The 17,558-nt window shown below is 51.3% G+C and overlaps 1 protein-coding gene across 13 annotated transcripts in view; it reads right to left on the bottom strand.

Annotated features, from left to right (window-relative positions):
- The window catches only part of ARNT2 (aryl hydrocarbon receptor nuclear translocator 2), a 156,393-nt gene that overhangs the window by 112,107 nt on the left and 26,728 nt on the right, over positions 1–17,558 (bottom strand). For 3 of the 13 annotated variants that reach the window (XM_072737502.1, XM_072737497.1, XM_072737496.1), the window contains exon 2: positions 3,477–3,591. In XM_072737502.1, the coding sequence (XP_072593603.1) occupies positions 3,477–3,591 (115 nt within the window). Of the gene's footprint in view, positions 1–3,476; positions 3,592–11,906; positions 12,050–13,009; positions 13,202–13,533; positions 13,628–17,558 lie in introns of those variants that run through there. The other 10 variants (XM_072737498.1, XM_072737493.1, XM_026000226.2 and 7 more) reach the window with 8 other exon arrangements.

Consider the following 17,558-nt stretch of genomic DNA (forward strand, 5'->3'; position numbering starts at 1 on the left):
TTCGGTACAACACGTGGATGATCTAAGACACTTCAAAAAATGGGCTAAAAATGCACCGCCTCACTTTCCTGTCAATGGGCAAGAATCCTTACCTCAATAAAATACCAGAAAAGGCATTTCCGAGCTTGTAATTAGTTAAGAGTGAGTGATGTGAGTCCCCAGGACAGAGCTTGGGTAACAGTAATGAATTATCTGAGGTGAGTCATCAGATGAGATGTACTCAGGCTCTTAGAAGAAGGGAGATGCCGTGCTGATAGGCAGGTCCCAGAGTGGTACTGCCAGAGGACCCCGGGCCAGCTCTAGGCTCCTGCTCACAACAAGGGAGGTCACAGGTGCAGAAACACCCGTCCTCCAGAGCCTGGACCAGCCAGCAGGGCTGCAGCCCTGCCAGATCTAAGCACACAAACGCTCACCAAGTGAGACACACATTTACAAGGATACGATGTTTCTATGACCACATTCCCCCTGCTGTGGATGGAGACACTGGTGTTAAGACAGCCCAACACTGGGCTCCAAGATGGGGTTGAAGGGACTGGCCTGGCTCTGCCCACCACCACCACCAAACCAAGGCTGGTTCTGGGGGCCAGTGTCCCCTTCACCAGAAGTGTGAAGTGTCCCTCCCACCCTGGCTCTGGAATCAGGGAGGTCTCGACAGAAGGGAACAAGGTGACTTGCTTCATCTCATCTTTCCCACACATGTGGAATCACTTTTCAGAGAATCTGAAACTCCTGAGCCCTTATCTCCTTGTGTCCTGGCTGCTAGCAGGGTGCTCAGCATGCTGCAGGCTCCTGGAGAAGGACATTCGCACCTTAGGGAGCTGCAGGGATAGGCTAGGCAGATCCAAACCCTGCCCAGACCAGCTCCCCAGGGCTTTGAAGCTCTGGGAAGGATGCATGGCTTTCCCTGGAAACTGGGTTAGGGACTGGGGCAGCAAGAAGACCCTGGCCTTTGTGGCCTTCCCGCCACCGATGCCCTCTCTCTCATTACCTTCCTCTCTCCGTGTCTCTCCAGAGCCCCACATTCCCAGGGAAGAGGCAGCGCCTTTAGCTAAGTGTTTAGGAGGTGATCAGGTGTTATCGGGAGCAGATCCACAGCGTAAAATGCCAGCTGCAAGGATAACTCTGGAAACAGCCTGTGCAAATGCACATTTCCTTGCATAGACATGGAGGATAGGCCTCTAAGTCACTGGAGTTGAGCAAAAGGAACCACAGTTTGCTTGCTCCCTCCCTGGGACAGGGGAAAGGAAGAAGGCACATTCCCCAGGAATGAGGACTTGGGGGGACAGGTCTCTGGTCTGTCCTTAAGGGCTGACACCTTGTCTACACTATTGACCAGCGTGTCAGTAGTCCTTGTCCCTCCTCATGAATCTCTCCAGTGTCTGTGATGTCTGACTTCCTTAGCTGGAGGTGGTATGGCCTCAGGCTCTGTCCCCTACCACCCCGGGTCCCCTCTACCTCCCATGGATGCTGAGTGTGTGTATATGTGTGTATGTGTGTGTATGTGTGTGTATGTGTGTATATGTGTGTGTGAGATCTGCTAGGGAAGGGACAGCTGGGGACAACTTCCTCAGGAAAGCCTGATCCATGGTCTGATCACCAGCCAGGGTGGCAAACAGAAGTCAGGGTGTTAAGTGGGCTGGGGTCAGCTTCAGCCCCCTGCGGCCCAGCCCTGAGCACAGACCACCCCCCCCCCAACACCGTGTAGTGGGGTGGGGGGCAGGAACACCTGGTGGAGGCTCAGAACCGGCCCCCCAGCACAGAGGGGCTGTTCTCCCTGTAAAGATGAGGCTGCACCTGAGCATGGTTGCCTGGCCCTGACCCCACTGCCCTCTCCATCCCTGTACCAGCTTCTTTTAAAAAAGTACTGGCCAATCACAGAGCTCTGTCTCCAGGGAATGGAAATGAGGGAACATGCACATTTAAAATAATTTTAAAACTCTTGGCATCTGTAAAAAAAAGTTAGCAAGTTGACGTGTTAACAGCACCTGCCTCCCTGCAACAGTGAGAGAGCACCGAGCTTGGTGCCCCGTTTGCCCAAAGAGCTAATTCGGAAGGGACTGTAGGTGATTTGCAATGAGCCCTGGAACGGGTCTGTGGAGTTGCACCCCAGGGCCCAACTCGGTCACTGTGGGTCTGCTCTGGGGACCCTGACTCTGTCACTGTGGGTCTACCCTGGGGACCAGCCCTTGGGGGTCACCGAACCCACTGCAGCAGGGCCCAGGGAGTGAGCCCTGAACCAGGGGGAGAGCTGGTGCAGCCACGAAGCTGCTTCTCAGCCTCTCCCACTCTCTCAGTATGTATCCAAATCTGAGCCCCTCCTTTAAAGACCGTGTAGTGCACATAGCACTTCCACCATCTAGAATGATCTAGAAACACAGTGCGGAACACACTGTCCATCCTGGCTGCACTGCACTCCAGACCATCCTGCATGCCTGTCCCCTGATGCCTCTTCCAGAGTCATGCCAGGTAGAGGAGCAGAGGGTCTGGAAGGAGGACGGTGGGCAGGCCCGGGGCTGGGGGCAGTGTGTCCCGCACTCCCGGGGAGCCCTGTGCTGTCAGAAATGGCACTAGGGGGACAGGCTGATTCTACTTCATGAGAAACATTATCAGAGATTTCAGTGAGAATCACACTGATTTGGTGCAGAGTAGGGCTGGGCAACGGACAGGGTCTGAAAATGTCAGTCTTGTTGTCCCTGCAAGGATTTTTGTTAGCTGGCGGGCGTTTTGTTTTGTTAAGATTTTATTTATTTATTTGACAGAGAGACAGAGAGAGAGAGAGAGAGAGAGAGAGAGAGAGAGCAGAGCCAAGGCAGCAGCATAGGGAGAGGGAGAAGCAGGCTCCTCACTGAGCAGGGAGCCCAATGTGGGGTTCAATTCCAGGACCCCTGAGCCGAAGGCAGATGCTTTACCGACTCAGCCCCTCAAGCGCCCCTGGCTGGTGTTTGAGATCTACGTCTGAAGCTACAGGAGCCACACTCCTGAGTAGATGGGGTTTTTGGATCCATTAGCCCAAGGGCGATATGTTTGTGATCCCCCCCAGCATTGAACCGTACCAGAGTCAGCAGAGACTGGCTGCAGGATCCAAGAGCACTGAGGGGTGGGAGGTGGGGGACCCTCACTGCCCACAGGGGCTAGAACTCAGGCCTGGAGCGCTGCCCTCCACTGATGGCTGGTATGCTCAGGCAGGGGTACTTGTGAGCTCCCCCCACTCCCGGAGATGGCCTGAGCAAGGCCCAGCAGGACCACAAAGCACCTCCTGGCCACAAGGACAAGCAAACAGAAGGCCCCAGCTGGGGGCTGGGGCAGACACTCAGAGACAAATCACATGCATACTTAGGGATCTTGCAAAATCTAAACAGCATGCAAACTGCTGAGCTTTTATTCTCCAGGAGGGGGAGAGACAGTATTTCCCTAACAGGTCAAGAGTGTTGCTCAACATGTAGTAAGCCCGGTTCCTGGAAATGCTGTTTGCTTACCCAGAACGGCGCTTTCCTCCACGGGCGGGCATGGCCCCAGCCATCCTCACCTGGCCAGTGGCCGCCATGGGGGCAACGGGCAACGTCACCGATCCTGGGATGTCTGAAGCCATTTCTGGAATTCAGCAAAGAAGAGAGGTTTTATCAATGCCAAGCAAGCCCAGGAACAAGAGAGGTGTCCAGTGTACCAGACGCAGCACGTGGAAGGAGAGCCCAAAGCCCTGGGGCCGCTCTGCCCACATCAGTTATGTGACTCGGGTGAGCCCTTTCTCCAGCTGGGCTCTGCCTTTCTCCTTTGGAAAAAGACCCCTACCCCAGGCAGCACCCCCATGCTTAGTTTAGGTGGTTAAAAAGAGCACAGATGTGTAGCTTTCATAAGGGACTCCTGGCCACCTGGAGGCAGGTAAGCCTTCACAGATCCAGACAGCATGGCCTGAGCCTGAGCGGAAGGAGCCACCGCAAGAGCAACAAGTGGTAATCCAGATGGAGCAAACCCACCGGGAGTCAGGGATTCACCCCCTGTGGCTGGGGCCCCAATGCTCAGCCTTCACCCTGGGCACTCGTCTTCAGGTGAAAGGCTGTTCCCCATTCTGAATTTGGACTCAGAACCCTGAATATAGGGCCCCATGTGGTCCCACCTTTCATGAGGACAACAGGGAGCATTGCTACAGGCTGCATGATGGGCCTTCCTGGCTTCTCCAAGGCCAGGCCTCCCCAGGCCTCTCTGGCCTCCCCATAGCTGGGCCTCCCCAGGGCACATAATTTACAGAATAAGCAGTCTGGCATTAGGAGAGCAGTCCTTCCCTATGCTCGGCTATACTAATGCATCATTTCTTCTGAGCTGGACGCTTCTTTCTGTAAGCTAGTTAGGACAAGGTCAAGCATTCCCAATTTCAAAGAAACCACATAGTTCAAGGGTTTCTCCTTCCTACTTTGGGGAAGGTTCCTGAACTCAGGAACCCTTTCCTAAGAATATTAAATGGCAAAAATAAATATTCAGGCATCCTGTCTGAATCTGCTTCTTGTCCTGGAGAGAAACTGTCCCAGGCCTGCCCTCGCTCATCTCAGAAGGAAAGCAGATGACAAAAACCTATTTCAAGAAGACGGGTTAGGACCAGTATGGGGACCTAGGCCCTCGTCAGGGGCACAGTGGTGCTGACATGAGGTCTCTGCCCTCTGCCCCCTTCCAGAAATCAGGGAGGCGCCGGACAGCTGCCCCACGTAGCATCGAGAGACATCGTGTTTAAAAAACACACTCTACGATCAACTCAAACTCATCCACTAACAGCTTCTGAAGGAGAATTTTCTACTACTAACAAATGACATCTTAATTTAGCTGCCCTACTCTGTTCACAAAAACTAGAGAGCTATTATAGTTACTGTTTTTTTTTTTGTTTGTTTGTTTGTTTTTTTAATAAATTTTTATTTATTTATTATAGTCACAGAGAGAGAGAGAGAGGCAGAGACACAGGCAGAGGGAGAGAAGCAGGCTCCATGCACCGGGAGCCCGACGTGGGATTCGATCCCGGGTCTCCATGATCGCGCCCTGGGCCAAAGGCAGGCGCCAAACCGCTGCGCCACCCAGGGATCCCTGTTTTTTTTTTTTAAACCAATGTATACACTGGAAAGTGCTCAGGGTGAAAAAAAAATTCCTTTCTTAAAGTAATCCTCTCCCCTTTCAACAATTACTATACTGGATGTGTGACAGCTAGACAGGATTAGCAGGGCAACCCTGTGACCTCGCCATCTGCTGCCACTGATAAGAAATCTGTGTTTCTTCTGCAATGGCGACTGAAACAGATTAAGTCCATGAAAGCCCCAAAACTGAGGGCAGGATTGCCGCCAGCACAAACACAGGAGAAAACGAAAGTCCCCACTTCCCAAAATAAACCACGGAGAACATCAGTCCCTTAAAATCCTCCGAGGAAAAGTGTTCCACAGTCAACCAAGTTAGGAAAAGCCACACACTCATCCCCTCCTTAGAGATTCCAATATCCTTTAGAAAGGTACTGAGAAGTCCTATATCAGAATGTTTGTTTAACTGTTTAGACCAGCATGTCATAAAAGTGGCGGTGGGAAGGCAGGGGGACAAAGTATAGTTTAGACAAAATGATAGTCATCCAATTTTATTTTGGGAAAACAAAAATACTGTTTGGTTAACACAAGTTACAGACAGTAAAGCTCCATGAAACCCAGATACGGGACAAGAGCTCAAGAGCACCCACTGTCCACTCCTCCCCTCACACGGATGAGGGAAGCAAGAGAAAGAGACCAGGTGGTTTGCACAAGTGCCACGCTTGGTCAGGGCAAGGCAGGTCCGATCTCCCTGGCATGTCGGCATCCAATCTGCTCCCTGGAACGCCACTCCAGGGCTCGGCCTCCTCTGCCCAGCAGAAGGGCCAGCTGTGTGAGGGCAGGCCCACAACCAGCCTGACTCCATAGATCCCAAGGAACACACCCCAGAGCCCTCCAAGCTTGGGCCGGAGACCAGTGGACACCAGCAGTCTCTACTGTGGGGACACAGTGCACTTCATGAAGGTGATGTGGCAGGTGTGCTAAGACAGCCCAAATCTTCACAGGCAACATGCACCTGTCATACAGTCAATGCGTTTCGGCATGGGTGGGGCAGGGGGGGCAAACGAGCCCCAGGCATAGGTGTATCACATCACAGTGTGAAGATGAGGCTCCCACCCGGCCTGCAAAGGGTGCGCTGAAGCAGTAACACGCAGGTGGCAGCAGCCCAGCCTTCAGGAAGGTTCTGTCCTCCCAGAATTCAGCGTTTCTTCCTTATCTGTGTGTACAACCTCCTTTTGTAATAAAGATAGTAGAGCTTTGTTGTATGGACTGAAAATATTTTACAACATATTTTTTTTCCAATTTGTCACTTGCCTTTTAGATTGAGAGTTTTTTTTTTTTTTTTTTTTTTTTTTTTTAATACCAGAGAAAGCATTAAGAGGTAGAGTTTGAAGAAGATGCACTGGTCAGCTCAGGCCGGGGTAACAAAACACCACAGGCAGGTGCTCGTTTGAGACAAAAGGCATCTGATTGGTCATAGTTTGGGGCTAGGAAGTCCAAGATCAAGAAGCCAGCCAATTCCACTCCTGGTGGCAACCCTCTCCCTGGTTTACAGACAGCCACCTCTTCTGTGCAGCTTTGTGTGTCTTCCCCTCGAAAGGCCACCAGGCCCTAGGGCCCTACTCTTATGACCTCACCTCACCTTAATTATTGCCTGAAAGCTCTATCTCCAAATTCAATTACAGTGGGGGTGAGGGCGGCAACATAGGAATTTGGGGAGACACAATTCAGTCCCCAGTGGAACAGAAGGGAAATTGTCCTAACCTTCGTTCATTCAGGAATCCTTCTCCCTGTAAGCGCTGTGATGCGCCCTCTGTCCTGCACTGGATTTGACCACAGAACACTCCCAGAGCATCAATTTCTTTGCCAATTACCTAGTTGTCTGTGCTTGCTTTTGTGGCAACGTCATACAGTACCTAGTGACAGACCTTCACCCACCACTCTTACCATCCATAATTACCTTTATCCGTCTTTTGGGCCTATTCTTCCATTTAAATTCCATAATACTGGGGCACCTGAGTGGTTCAGTGGGTCAAGCTTCTGACTCTCGGTTTTGGCTCAGGTCGTGTTCTCAAGGTCAGGAGCTCGACCCCGAGCCCTGCATCTGTCTCTGCACTCAGGGCTCAGCTCAGAGTCTGCTTGAGATTCCCTCCCCCCACCACAGCAGCAAAGGAGCCTCTGTCCTCCCCACCCTGGCTGTTCTGTGTGTCACCCTGTCAAAATGCACATGCCTGGTTGAAGAGTTAATAGTGTTGTCACCCTGTGTCCTGCCATTCCACCAAATTCTTATATTTGTTCTAATCACTTCTGATGAATTCTTGTGAACTTTCTGAGTTCACAAAGCCTGTGGACTCCAAATAAGGATCCTGTGCTCTCATTTCCACAGTAAAACGTTTAATCTCTTTTCCATGCCTTTTTTCATTAGCCAGACCTTCCAGGACAATATTTAGTAATAATGGCCTAGAGCTGAGTCACACAAGACCATGGGGCTTTACCATCAAACATGCCTGGTGTCAAATCACAATGCAACACTTCCCAGTTCTAAGAGTGATCAGGCCACCCCTAGTCAAAGAGTCATGATAATTTACTTTGAAGAGTCCTTTTAAAAATTAAGAATAATGCATATGAAGAGCCTAACACAGTACCTGAGGGGAAAAAAATACTAGTCAAGAAACAATGATTAAAATGATCATAATTTTATGATGATGCTTTTTTAAGATAAAAAATCAGCTCCCATTCCTATTTTTTAAGGTATATTTCAGGAATAGACATCTCATTTTATCAAATGTGATTTTGGTAACTGAAATAGTGTTTTAGATACCAAATAAGCTAAATGGAAGTTGCAATCAGTGAGACTAAAATTCACTCTAAAGGTTAAACTTCAGTGTCTTTTACAAGCCACCCTTAGTGCATTCAAATAAAAAAAAATTACAAAAACATGTGTCTCTTCTCTGTAACTTATGCCTGCATCCACCCATGGGATCAGCTATCAGCCTTCCTTGGAAAAGTGAATACTTGCTCCCCAAATCTGGCAACTTTTTTTTTTAAAAGATTTTATTTATCTGAGAGAGGGAGTAAGAGCACAAGCAGGGGGAAGGGCAGAGGGAGAGGGAGAAGCAGACTCCCCACTGAGCAGGGAGCCCGATGTGGGGCTCAATCCCAGGACCCCAGAATCATGACCTGAGCCAAAGGCAGACACCGCACCGACTGAGCCCCGTAGGCACCCCTCTGGCAACTTTTCTATAGGACTCGAGTATAGCTGAGCATAACTCCTGGGATGTCCATTCAGGGAAGGTGGGTGGAGGAAGGTCTCTCGCCAGGTCCGAGGTGAGGGTCCCCAAGGGGCAGGCCTTGAAGTAGCCCTGTAAGCACACTGAGATTTGCTTCAGGGCTTTTTTTTTTTTTTTAAGATTTTATTTATTTATTCATGAGAGACACAGAGAGAGGCAAAGACACAGGCAGAGAGAGAAGCAGGCTCCATGCAGGGAGCCCAATGCGGGACTTGATCCTGGGACTCCAGGATCATGCCCTGGGTGCCTTCACACCCAGAAGGCAGGCACTTAACCACTGAGCCACCCAGGCATTCCTGCTTCAGGGCTTCTGAATTTCACTGCAAAATGAAGAGAAGTGGAACCCGCACAGTGCACTGGACAGAAGGCAAATCATCTGTGGGTGTCCACAGCCCTCCCCTGCCCTGCGGGGTGCACATGAGCTCTGCCTTCCTGAAGCTGGAGTTGGCAGCACAGATCCTGAGACCTGAGAGGGTCCTGGGGGTGTGTGTGTATGGGTCATATGCACAGGAAAAGACCAGAAGACAAACACAAGGACACCAACATGTTAAATCTGGCTATTTCTGTGGCAGAAATCATAGGTGGGTTTTATGTTCTCCTAAAAACTCTTTTTGTTTTTGAATACAGGTTTTTTTTTTTTTTTCCCAATGACTGTAAGTTACTTTGATGTGAGGGTAATAGTGTGTTAATTTAATGACCACAACTAGAATGATAAACATCTTTAAAGGGTTTGGGGTGGGAAACACAGTAAAAAGCATATATAGCTGGAGAATCAGAAGCAATGAATCCAAAAGACAAAGAAAGAGAGACCCTTTTTCATAACAGGACTGTCCACCAATAAGGATGGATGGGCATAAGGATAATGATAAAAACCTTATATGCAAATAATTAAAATATTTCTGTATAGAAATGGTAGAGTGTATGTGGGGTGCCAGCTATGTTCTGAGCTCTTCACACGTGCTCTACATCCCCCCTACAGGACAGGTACAAAGTCAGCCCACTTTATAGATGAGGGAAGTGGGCAGAGAGAGGTAGATGTCATGTCCTGGGCACACGGCCAGTGACGGGCCACACATGCTCTCATGTTTGGCCAGCGACTCTGGGGCCCTCGCCCCTTAGGGTGCTCAGACAGAGGATGGGCAACCAGCAGGCCTTCCACTCGGGCAGCAAGAGACGTCCTAAGGCCCAGATTCTAAAGCACAGGCCCACACGGAGTTCTGTGCCATGCAGGAGACCTTCATGTTTTGGGGTCACTCCACCAAGACACGGGGTCATGGGCAAGCGACCTATTATCCTTCCTAAGCTGCAGAGTCTCCATCTATGAAGTAAGGAGTTCTCCTGCATCTTGCACAGTTATTTGGGGGTATAATGAAAGTCACTTACTTGAGATGCCTGGCAGAAATAATTTCCACTCTGTTCTTTTATTTTCCTCCAAGAGAATTTTTTTAAAGATTTTATTTATTTTTTCATGAGGCACAGAAAGAGACAGAGAGAATGAGAGAGAGAGAGAGAGAGGCAGAGACACAGGCAGAGGGAGAAGCAGGCTCCATACAGGGAGCCCAATGTAGGACTCGATCCCCGGTCTCCAGGAGCACACCCCAGGCTGAAGGCAGCGCTAAACCGCTGAGCCACCCGGGTGCCCAAGAAGAATGTTTTTTAAAGCAGACATTGCATGTGTGTGTGTATATGTGTGTGTGTGTAACCGTGGAGCAAAAACCCGTGTGTGCCTCAATCTACCAGCTACAAAATGGGCATCATAATGATAAGTATCTTATGAAGCTGTTTGGAAGATAAAAGAAGCTCATTTTCCTAAAGCCCCCAGGATGCTGCTCAGCATAGTGAGCTCAGCTGAATGCGGCCGAATTCAACACACACACACAGACGCTAACAAAACTTGCAATCATTTTCTCACTGTAAGAAACTATGTGACTTCCGTGATTTTAGTTCTTAGTGCTGGGCCACAAAAGGGGGTACAGACATATAAAAGGTCTTCCTTTTTTTTTTAAAGATTTTATTTATTCATGAAAGACACGGAGAGAAAGGCAGAGAGGTAGGTAGAGGGAGAAGCAGGCTCCAGGCAGGGAGTCTGATGTGGGACTCGATCCTGAGACCAAGGATCATGCCCTGAGCCAGGGGCAAGTGCTCAACCGCTGAGCCACCCAGGCATCCCATAAAAGGTCTTTCTAATTGCTGGGGAGCCCCCACTCACAGCACGTTCACCAAGTGATGCTGTTGCAAAGTGATGTGAAGGAGGAGAGCACAGACATGGCTCTGCTCCCGGGCAGACCTTGTGCTTCCACCCTGCACAACACAGGGCCATTGTCCCACTGGCAGCCCAAGCACCACCGAAGGGAGGGAGGGGTCTGCAGACAGGCCCCACCTGTGTCCCCACACCCACCCTGCCCATGCCACCCCAGGACCTCACACAGGGGCACACGCATGAACCCCACCCCAAGCCCAACGTGGACACAGCCTGCTGAGAGCCTCCCGGAGCAGGTGCACAGGCATGGCCTCCACACTCCTGCAAGAGGAACATCCTGGATCCCAGTTCCCTGTGGCCACCCCAGAGGACCCTGGAAGGGGAAGTCACAGTCCTCACCCTGATTTTCCCATGCCATTGAGGGCTAACCACGCAGAGAAAGGAGAGGCGCCTACTGCAGCAGAGAATCACGAGCGCATTCTAATGACAGGACATCATGTAGCAAAATTTAAATCAATGTTAAAAACAGATGAGGGATTTGGGATTGTATCAGTGAAAGTCTGTCACACGGCGAACTCACTTGCTCCCCATCTCATCCTGAGGCCTCCTGGCCCCCTGTGCAGCCCTCCATGGTCAGACCTATGGCCCTGTCAACCCACTAGAGAGCTGTCGTCACAGGGTCACTTCCCTGCCCCCTCTCTGGAGGTGTCGCCCACCCACCGACCCACCTGGGCTTCCAGGGTCTATGTTGGCCCCTCCCACTCACAGGCCTCACCTTCTTGGTCTCCCACCTTTGGCCTCCCTCCATGCCTCCCCAACTCTCCTCTCCCCAGGGCATCTCGTTCAGGAGCTTGGCCACAATCCCAGATGCAGCTATCAGGTCCTGCTGTTACTCCCTAATGGTCTCTCCATCTCTGGGTTCTGCTGCTGGCCTGCCTCAGGACCTCCTCCCTTGGCCTCCCCACATCTCCTGCCCCCCCATCCATTCTCAAAGAGGTCACATCCACTAAGGCCAGCTCTTGCTTCTATCCTCCAGTGGCTTCTCTTTGCTCTTGGCACAAATGTGCAGTTCCCTGCCATGATTAGCCCATTCCCATGTGGTCAGGCTGCTGTCCACCCCTCCAGCACAGCTCCTAAGATCTGGCCACACTGTTCTATCAGCTTCTTGAACACACCACGTTCCCTCCACCTCGGGGCCTTTGCACATGCCGCATCATGGGGGAAGAGAGCTCTCTTTCCTCTCCACCAATCTAACTCCTAACAGTCGTTCAGTTCAGCTCAAACATTACTTTCCCAGGGAAGCCTGTCCCTGGCTGGTCCCTTCCACACCCAGGCTAGGTCTGGTACCCTGGGATTCATTCTTACCGTTCCTGCACTGCTCCTGTGAAGCAAGGAAGGTGACAGCAGTCCAGGTGAAAGATGGCAGGGCCTGAGTGATGGAATCGCAAAGAGGGCATTCAGGAGGAAAGAGATGATGTCAATGCCTCAAAATACTCCATGTGTCATCGTCAGCACCCAGAAAGGGAAGATTCTAAAAAGCCTTGATCACCTGATCCTCCTACACTGAGACTGGATGGGGCAAAAAATTTCTGGAGGAGGAAGAAAAATATGGCTGGGTGGGTTGCATATTTACATCTGCCATGCCACACACCTGATATGTGGGGCTCTGCGGTCAAGTGCAGGCACACACGTTCACACCTCCCTCCATCCATTTATGCACGGGGTCATGCGCCAACTTGGGTTCTGGTCCTCGCTCTGGTGTCCCCGTGCGTGACTCTGTTTCTCTACCTATTCTGATGAAGAAATGGGATTAATCCTCCTTTTGCAGAGGCAGCTGTAAGCAAATGGGATCCTGTTTCAATTACAAACAGCATTTGCAAAGCTCTGGTTTCGAGCCAGGAGCTATGGTAGAAGTCAGGTAATCAAAAATGAAAAGACCCCCCTCCTGCCTCTGATGAAGACACAAAGCTGGGCAATTCCCTAGTGAGAGCCGCATGCTATGCTAAGAGATAGACACCATGTTGTGGGAATGACCAGGAGGATCCGAGAAGGCTTCCCGGAGGAGGCCACATCTGTGCCATCCTGGCAGTGCAAATGCATGGGGAGGAATGAAGCAGGATGTAAAAGGTGCCCTTATCCTAAACGTATCCTTTGATCACTGCTGAGTTTCTGAGCAGACCCACCCAGTCTCCCCCTCGAGGGGTATGGCCCCCACCTGGTTCATGTCCAGTCACTGGAGCTTCCTTCAACTCCTACGAGACCTAGAATTATTCCCCCTCCTCAAACGCAGCCCTTATACATGGACCTCCGCCCTGGGTCCCAGGTCACAACCAACAGCAAATGCACAAACAGGCAGAAAGACCCCTCTCTTCAGCAGTCTGACTCCAAATGCAGATGCCCCCCCCCCACCCCCGTCCCCTCGGGAAGCACCATTTCCCGTTACACACTCGGGCAAAATGACCACCTGCCTTACGCAAAGTTGCAGAGAGGTTTTCGGTTCATTCTAACATCAGTACGAGCTGAGGGTTTTAAAAGCTTCGCCATAACGCAGAAAACATAGCTGGCTTCTGATGTAGCATCTAGCTCAAGACCATCTCACATTTCAAATGCAGACATATTGTGTAGGATGCCTCCGAGAGAGCACAGGCGGCGGAAAGCGTGGGGAGATGGGAGCGGGAGGGCATTCCAGATGCAAGGAACATGAGCAAGTGAGAGACATTTCGTCCCCCGCCCCCCACCACTATTTCATGGCACTCTCAATAAGAAAATTATCCCTTGATCTTCACATTGGGGAAAAAAAATTAATTACATGCAAACTTTCACAATACAACCACATGATGGTTTAATGATAATTCCAATAGATGAAACACCAGAAGGGTCTCTCTGAGGGTGGGGGTGGGAGGCAGCAAAGCAAAGCAAAACGCTCTCCCAACAGCCATCTCTCTCAGAACAATTCTTTTCACAGAAAGCACACCAAATATCACAGCCCTACCTTTTCAGAGGGATTAAACAAAGATCTTTCTTCCTTGTGACCAACACCTTCTTGGGAGAATCTGTTATCCGTGTAGAAGAAATGTCAGGAACCTCTGTGAGGAAATGAGCTGCATTTGTATTCTGCTCAGAAAATGTCATCACAGATCTGTTTACCTTACTGTGGACCATGATTCAGCCGTGACAACTGTCTTGCATACTGATCAATTTATTTGCAGCAAAATTTCTAACATTAACTGCTTAGGTTCTGAAAAACTAGGGACTTGAATTTCTGGTGCAACCACAGTATATGTGTGAAATGTCTGGATTATTATTAACACGTCTCAAGGGGAGATCAGAAAGGATTCCTCCTGACATGAGAGCAAGGGAGGGTTCCTTCCACTTCGGGAAGGAAGGCAGGGCGCACAGCTCCCAAAGGCCCTCCGTGGGGTGCGATTATTATAGCACAATGTACAGAAAAATTATCAGACTGAGAGCCAGGTCCTTGCTACATTTCAGGTCCTTGCAACGAGCCCTGTGTCCCCTGCTAGGCAGCCTCATCCAACAGGCAGGCTGGGCCTCTGCAGCAGGGCGGGAGGTGCAGACACAGGAAAGGGCCGGGCCCTGCCTCCCCAAGCTGGTGCCCCCAGCCCAGCCACCGGGCATCTGGCTGTGAACCTGAGCCACTCCCAGCCGGCAGTGTTAGAGAACCGAATTAGTCCTAGGCAGCCCCCTGAGATGCCCCCCACTTCTGCTAATGAGACCGGCAAGGCACAGCCCTGCTCCCCAGGCTGACTTAGGCATGCATTGTGCCCTCTGGAACATGGGCACTGCACCAGAGCTCACTGGGAGGTCCACACCCGTGTTTGCCACTAGACCACACGCCCATCCTGCTCCCTGAAGTCCCAGAGTCCCTGCTCTGCACTTTAGGAAGGTGGAAAACCCAGACTCAGCAAGGATACAGGCAAACAGTAATTCAAGCAGAAGGGTAGGGAGGTTACCATCAAGATTATGACTCTGGAACAAGGCCATGAAAGCACACTCCATGGAGTGGACCCAGGCCGCCCCTTGAGGGAGAGACAACAAACCACCTCCGTGGAGTGAACCATGGTGGGACACCCACCCACCATCTGTCTCAGGCTTTAGTCCAATCCGATGGCCAGAGGCCATCCCAGGAGAGTGGGTCTTGACAGCCATACAGAGGACAGGCCAGATGACCTGCCCGGAAGGGTCAGGGTCTGTCAATGGACAGAAGAAGGGATTCCTGGGGGTCCTGGCTGAGATCCCAGGGTGGCCCACCGGGGCCTGGGTCTTGAGCACCAGAGCGAGGCACAGCAGGGCCGACCCCGCCAGAGAAAAGGCAGGCCTGGGGCTGCTGGTGGAGTATGCAGAGGGCTCTGACGTGCAGATGGGAACGAGATGGTGAAGAGTTCAGATCTGTGTGGAGGAGAGTCTGCCGACCAGCCCAGACTTGTCTTCTGAAGGAGTCCTTGAGGCAGGAAGGATGACAACATCCTGAATATGTGACAGACCTTCCCAGGTGAAAGGGAACAGGGCTGGTGTCTGACATAAAGAGAGCAGCTGGTATGTGATGGAATAGCCACAATGATAAAAATCACTCAGCCCATTAAATGTCACAACCCCAAGGAATAACGTTCCAGGAAAATGTGGAACAGGGCTCTGCCAGGGTCTGCCAGAGTTCTGCATCAGCCACGCTACCTGCCTCAAACTTATTATTTGGCCCTGGCTTCTGTGCAAATACCTGGGCCTTTGAAAGGACAGGGTCTGGAATCCCCCTGCAGGATCGTCCCCAGCACCCCTGCCCTTGTGTGTGACCCAGGACCACCCAATCACACAGGGCACCCTGGCATCGGCGCCCACGGCACACCACCATCAATGCTACAAACAAGGTGTGCTATGTGCTGCGCTTATCACTCAAGCCCAGGGATTCACTTCCAACTGTAAATGTGCATTCTAGATGAAGGGACCCGAACATCCTGTATGCACGATTTGTTCTGATTCTCCCAATCGGATGGTGTATAAATATAAGTGTATCGTTGCAGAAGTAAAATGTGTGATGCTGCACGGCCATATGGTGAAAGCTATAAATTTCACGTGCAAAATCAATTATTAAGAACTTTCAAATACTTAAATATATGAAAGGAAATGTGGAAATTACAAATACGGAGGGAACCCATGCGCTTGCCACCTGTCAATAGACTGTTCTATCCTCCTCGAACCAACATGTGTACAGACCCAGAAATAAAAATACAAAGGAGAATAAAGCAATTATCATATTGTAACACACATCTTTGTGGAATTGTCTGGTGTTGGGGCATTCATGATGTTTAATAAACAACTATTACCATTTAAAAATATTTTAAAATTTATTACTGTTTAGGTTGTATATCTTTCAAGAAAAAGTCCCATTTGGAATCCTCATACCTTTGTAAGGATGACATGATCACCAACTTCGTCAACTATGCTACCTCCAAAATGCACACGGGGGGCCTTCAGAATCAGACCCATCAAGGCAATCTACGGGTGCTCATGGTCAGCCCAGACACAATGGAAGATAAAGGGAGGAAACAAAGGTAAAGGACACATGGAGAACCACAACACAGCATCCCTCCATCAGACACCACCACAAATGGGTGTGGGTTTCACCCGACGGATAAGCCGCGGCGTGAGGAGTGCGGGACAGCCTGGCCGTGGATAGAGCTGTACGGGGGTGGGGGGGGTGGGGGGGGGACTGAGCCAGATGGCAGGCCGGTAACATGATGGCCCCGAAATGGTAATGACACAGTAATGACACGTTTTTGTGGAAAGGCCAGATCTTCATTGTGGCTATTCCATCATGACGATCCTCAGCTGCAGCCTTGTCACCCCTAAGTGCACCTGATTGGCCTCCATGCACCTCTGGTGTGTGTGCACACAGTCCCTCGTGTTTGTGGGTCTTCGAGCAAACCCACGAAAGAGGGGGCACAGCTCACACCTACATAGGACTCTCCTCTCCCACTCAGCACTCTCTATAACCTTGAAGTTGTGAAAACTCAGAGTACAATACCCACAGGATCAGGGCACAGTGCAGGGGATTTCACAGAAAGTAAGTGAGCAGACCCAGGACGCTGGGCTCCCTGGGCAGCACTCCAGGGGCTCTGAATGCAGAGCTGGGGAGCAGAACAGACCCCCCCCCCCGGTGAAATGTGTGAAATTTGGGCCTCCTGCAGCCCATCCCAGGGAGAGGAGATGGGGTGAGGGTGGGAGGGGAGGGCAGGGAAGAGGAGGGGTGGGAGAGCAAGGAAGAAGAGGGGTGGGAATGAGGGCAGGGGAGGGGATAGGGTGTGGAGGGAGGGGAGGGGAGGGAAGGGGTAGGACAGGGCAGGGAAGGAGAGCAATGGGAAGGAGGGCAGGGAAGAGGAGGGGTGAGGGAGGGCATGGCAGAGCAGGGGAAAGGGAGGGGTGGGGACAGCAGGGAAGAGAAGGGCAGGGGAGGGGAAGAGGGATGAGAAAGGGTAGGGAAGGAGAGGAGGGCAGGGGAGGGAAAGGATGTGAGAGGGCAGGGAGAGGAGGGCAAGGGAGGAGAGGGCAGGGGGCCACCCCAAGAGCGGGCATCTCCTGAACCCCACAAGGCTGCCAGGTGCCGGCAGGCTCAGTGCTCACAGCAAGGCTTCCCAGGATAATGTGATAACACTTATTATTCCCTGATAGAGTGCCAGAAATGTACCCAGTGAACCATCTGAATTACTTGGGAAAGTGCACAGATGCAGCGATGAGGTGACACCCCAGCAAGGAAATACAGGGAATTAGTTCCTCGAGGTGCGGGAGCCACACTGCCGCAGGGACACAGGGTCACAGTGGCCACAAGAACACACATGTCCCTTTAGGGAGCAACTCTGTGCCTCTCTGCACCATCTCGGCTCCTTGGCCTGGGGAGTGTGGGGGGGTGGTGAGGGGACAGGGACCGGAGGCTCCGTCCCCTCCACAGAGGGGCCAGATGCTCTACCCAGTGTCATGTAGACTCCAGCTGGAGATGAAAGCCTCGTG

This window comes from Vulpes vulpes, chromosome 14 (assembly GCF_048418805.1).
Source record: "Vulpes vulpes isolate BD-2025 chromosome 14, VulVul3, whole genome shotgun sequence".
NCBI classification, from domain to species: Eukaryota; Metazoa; Chordata; class Mammalia; order Carnivora; family Canidae; genus Vulpes; species Vulpes vulpes.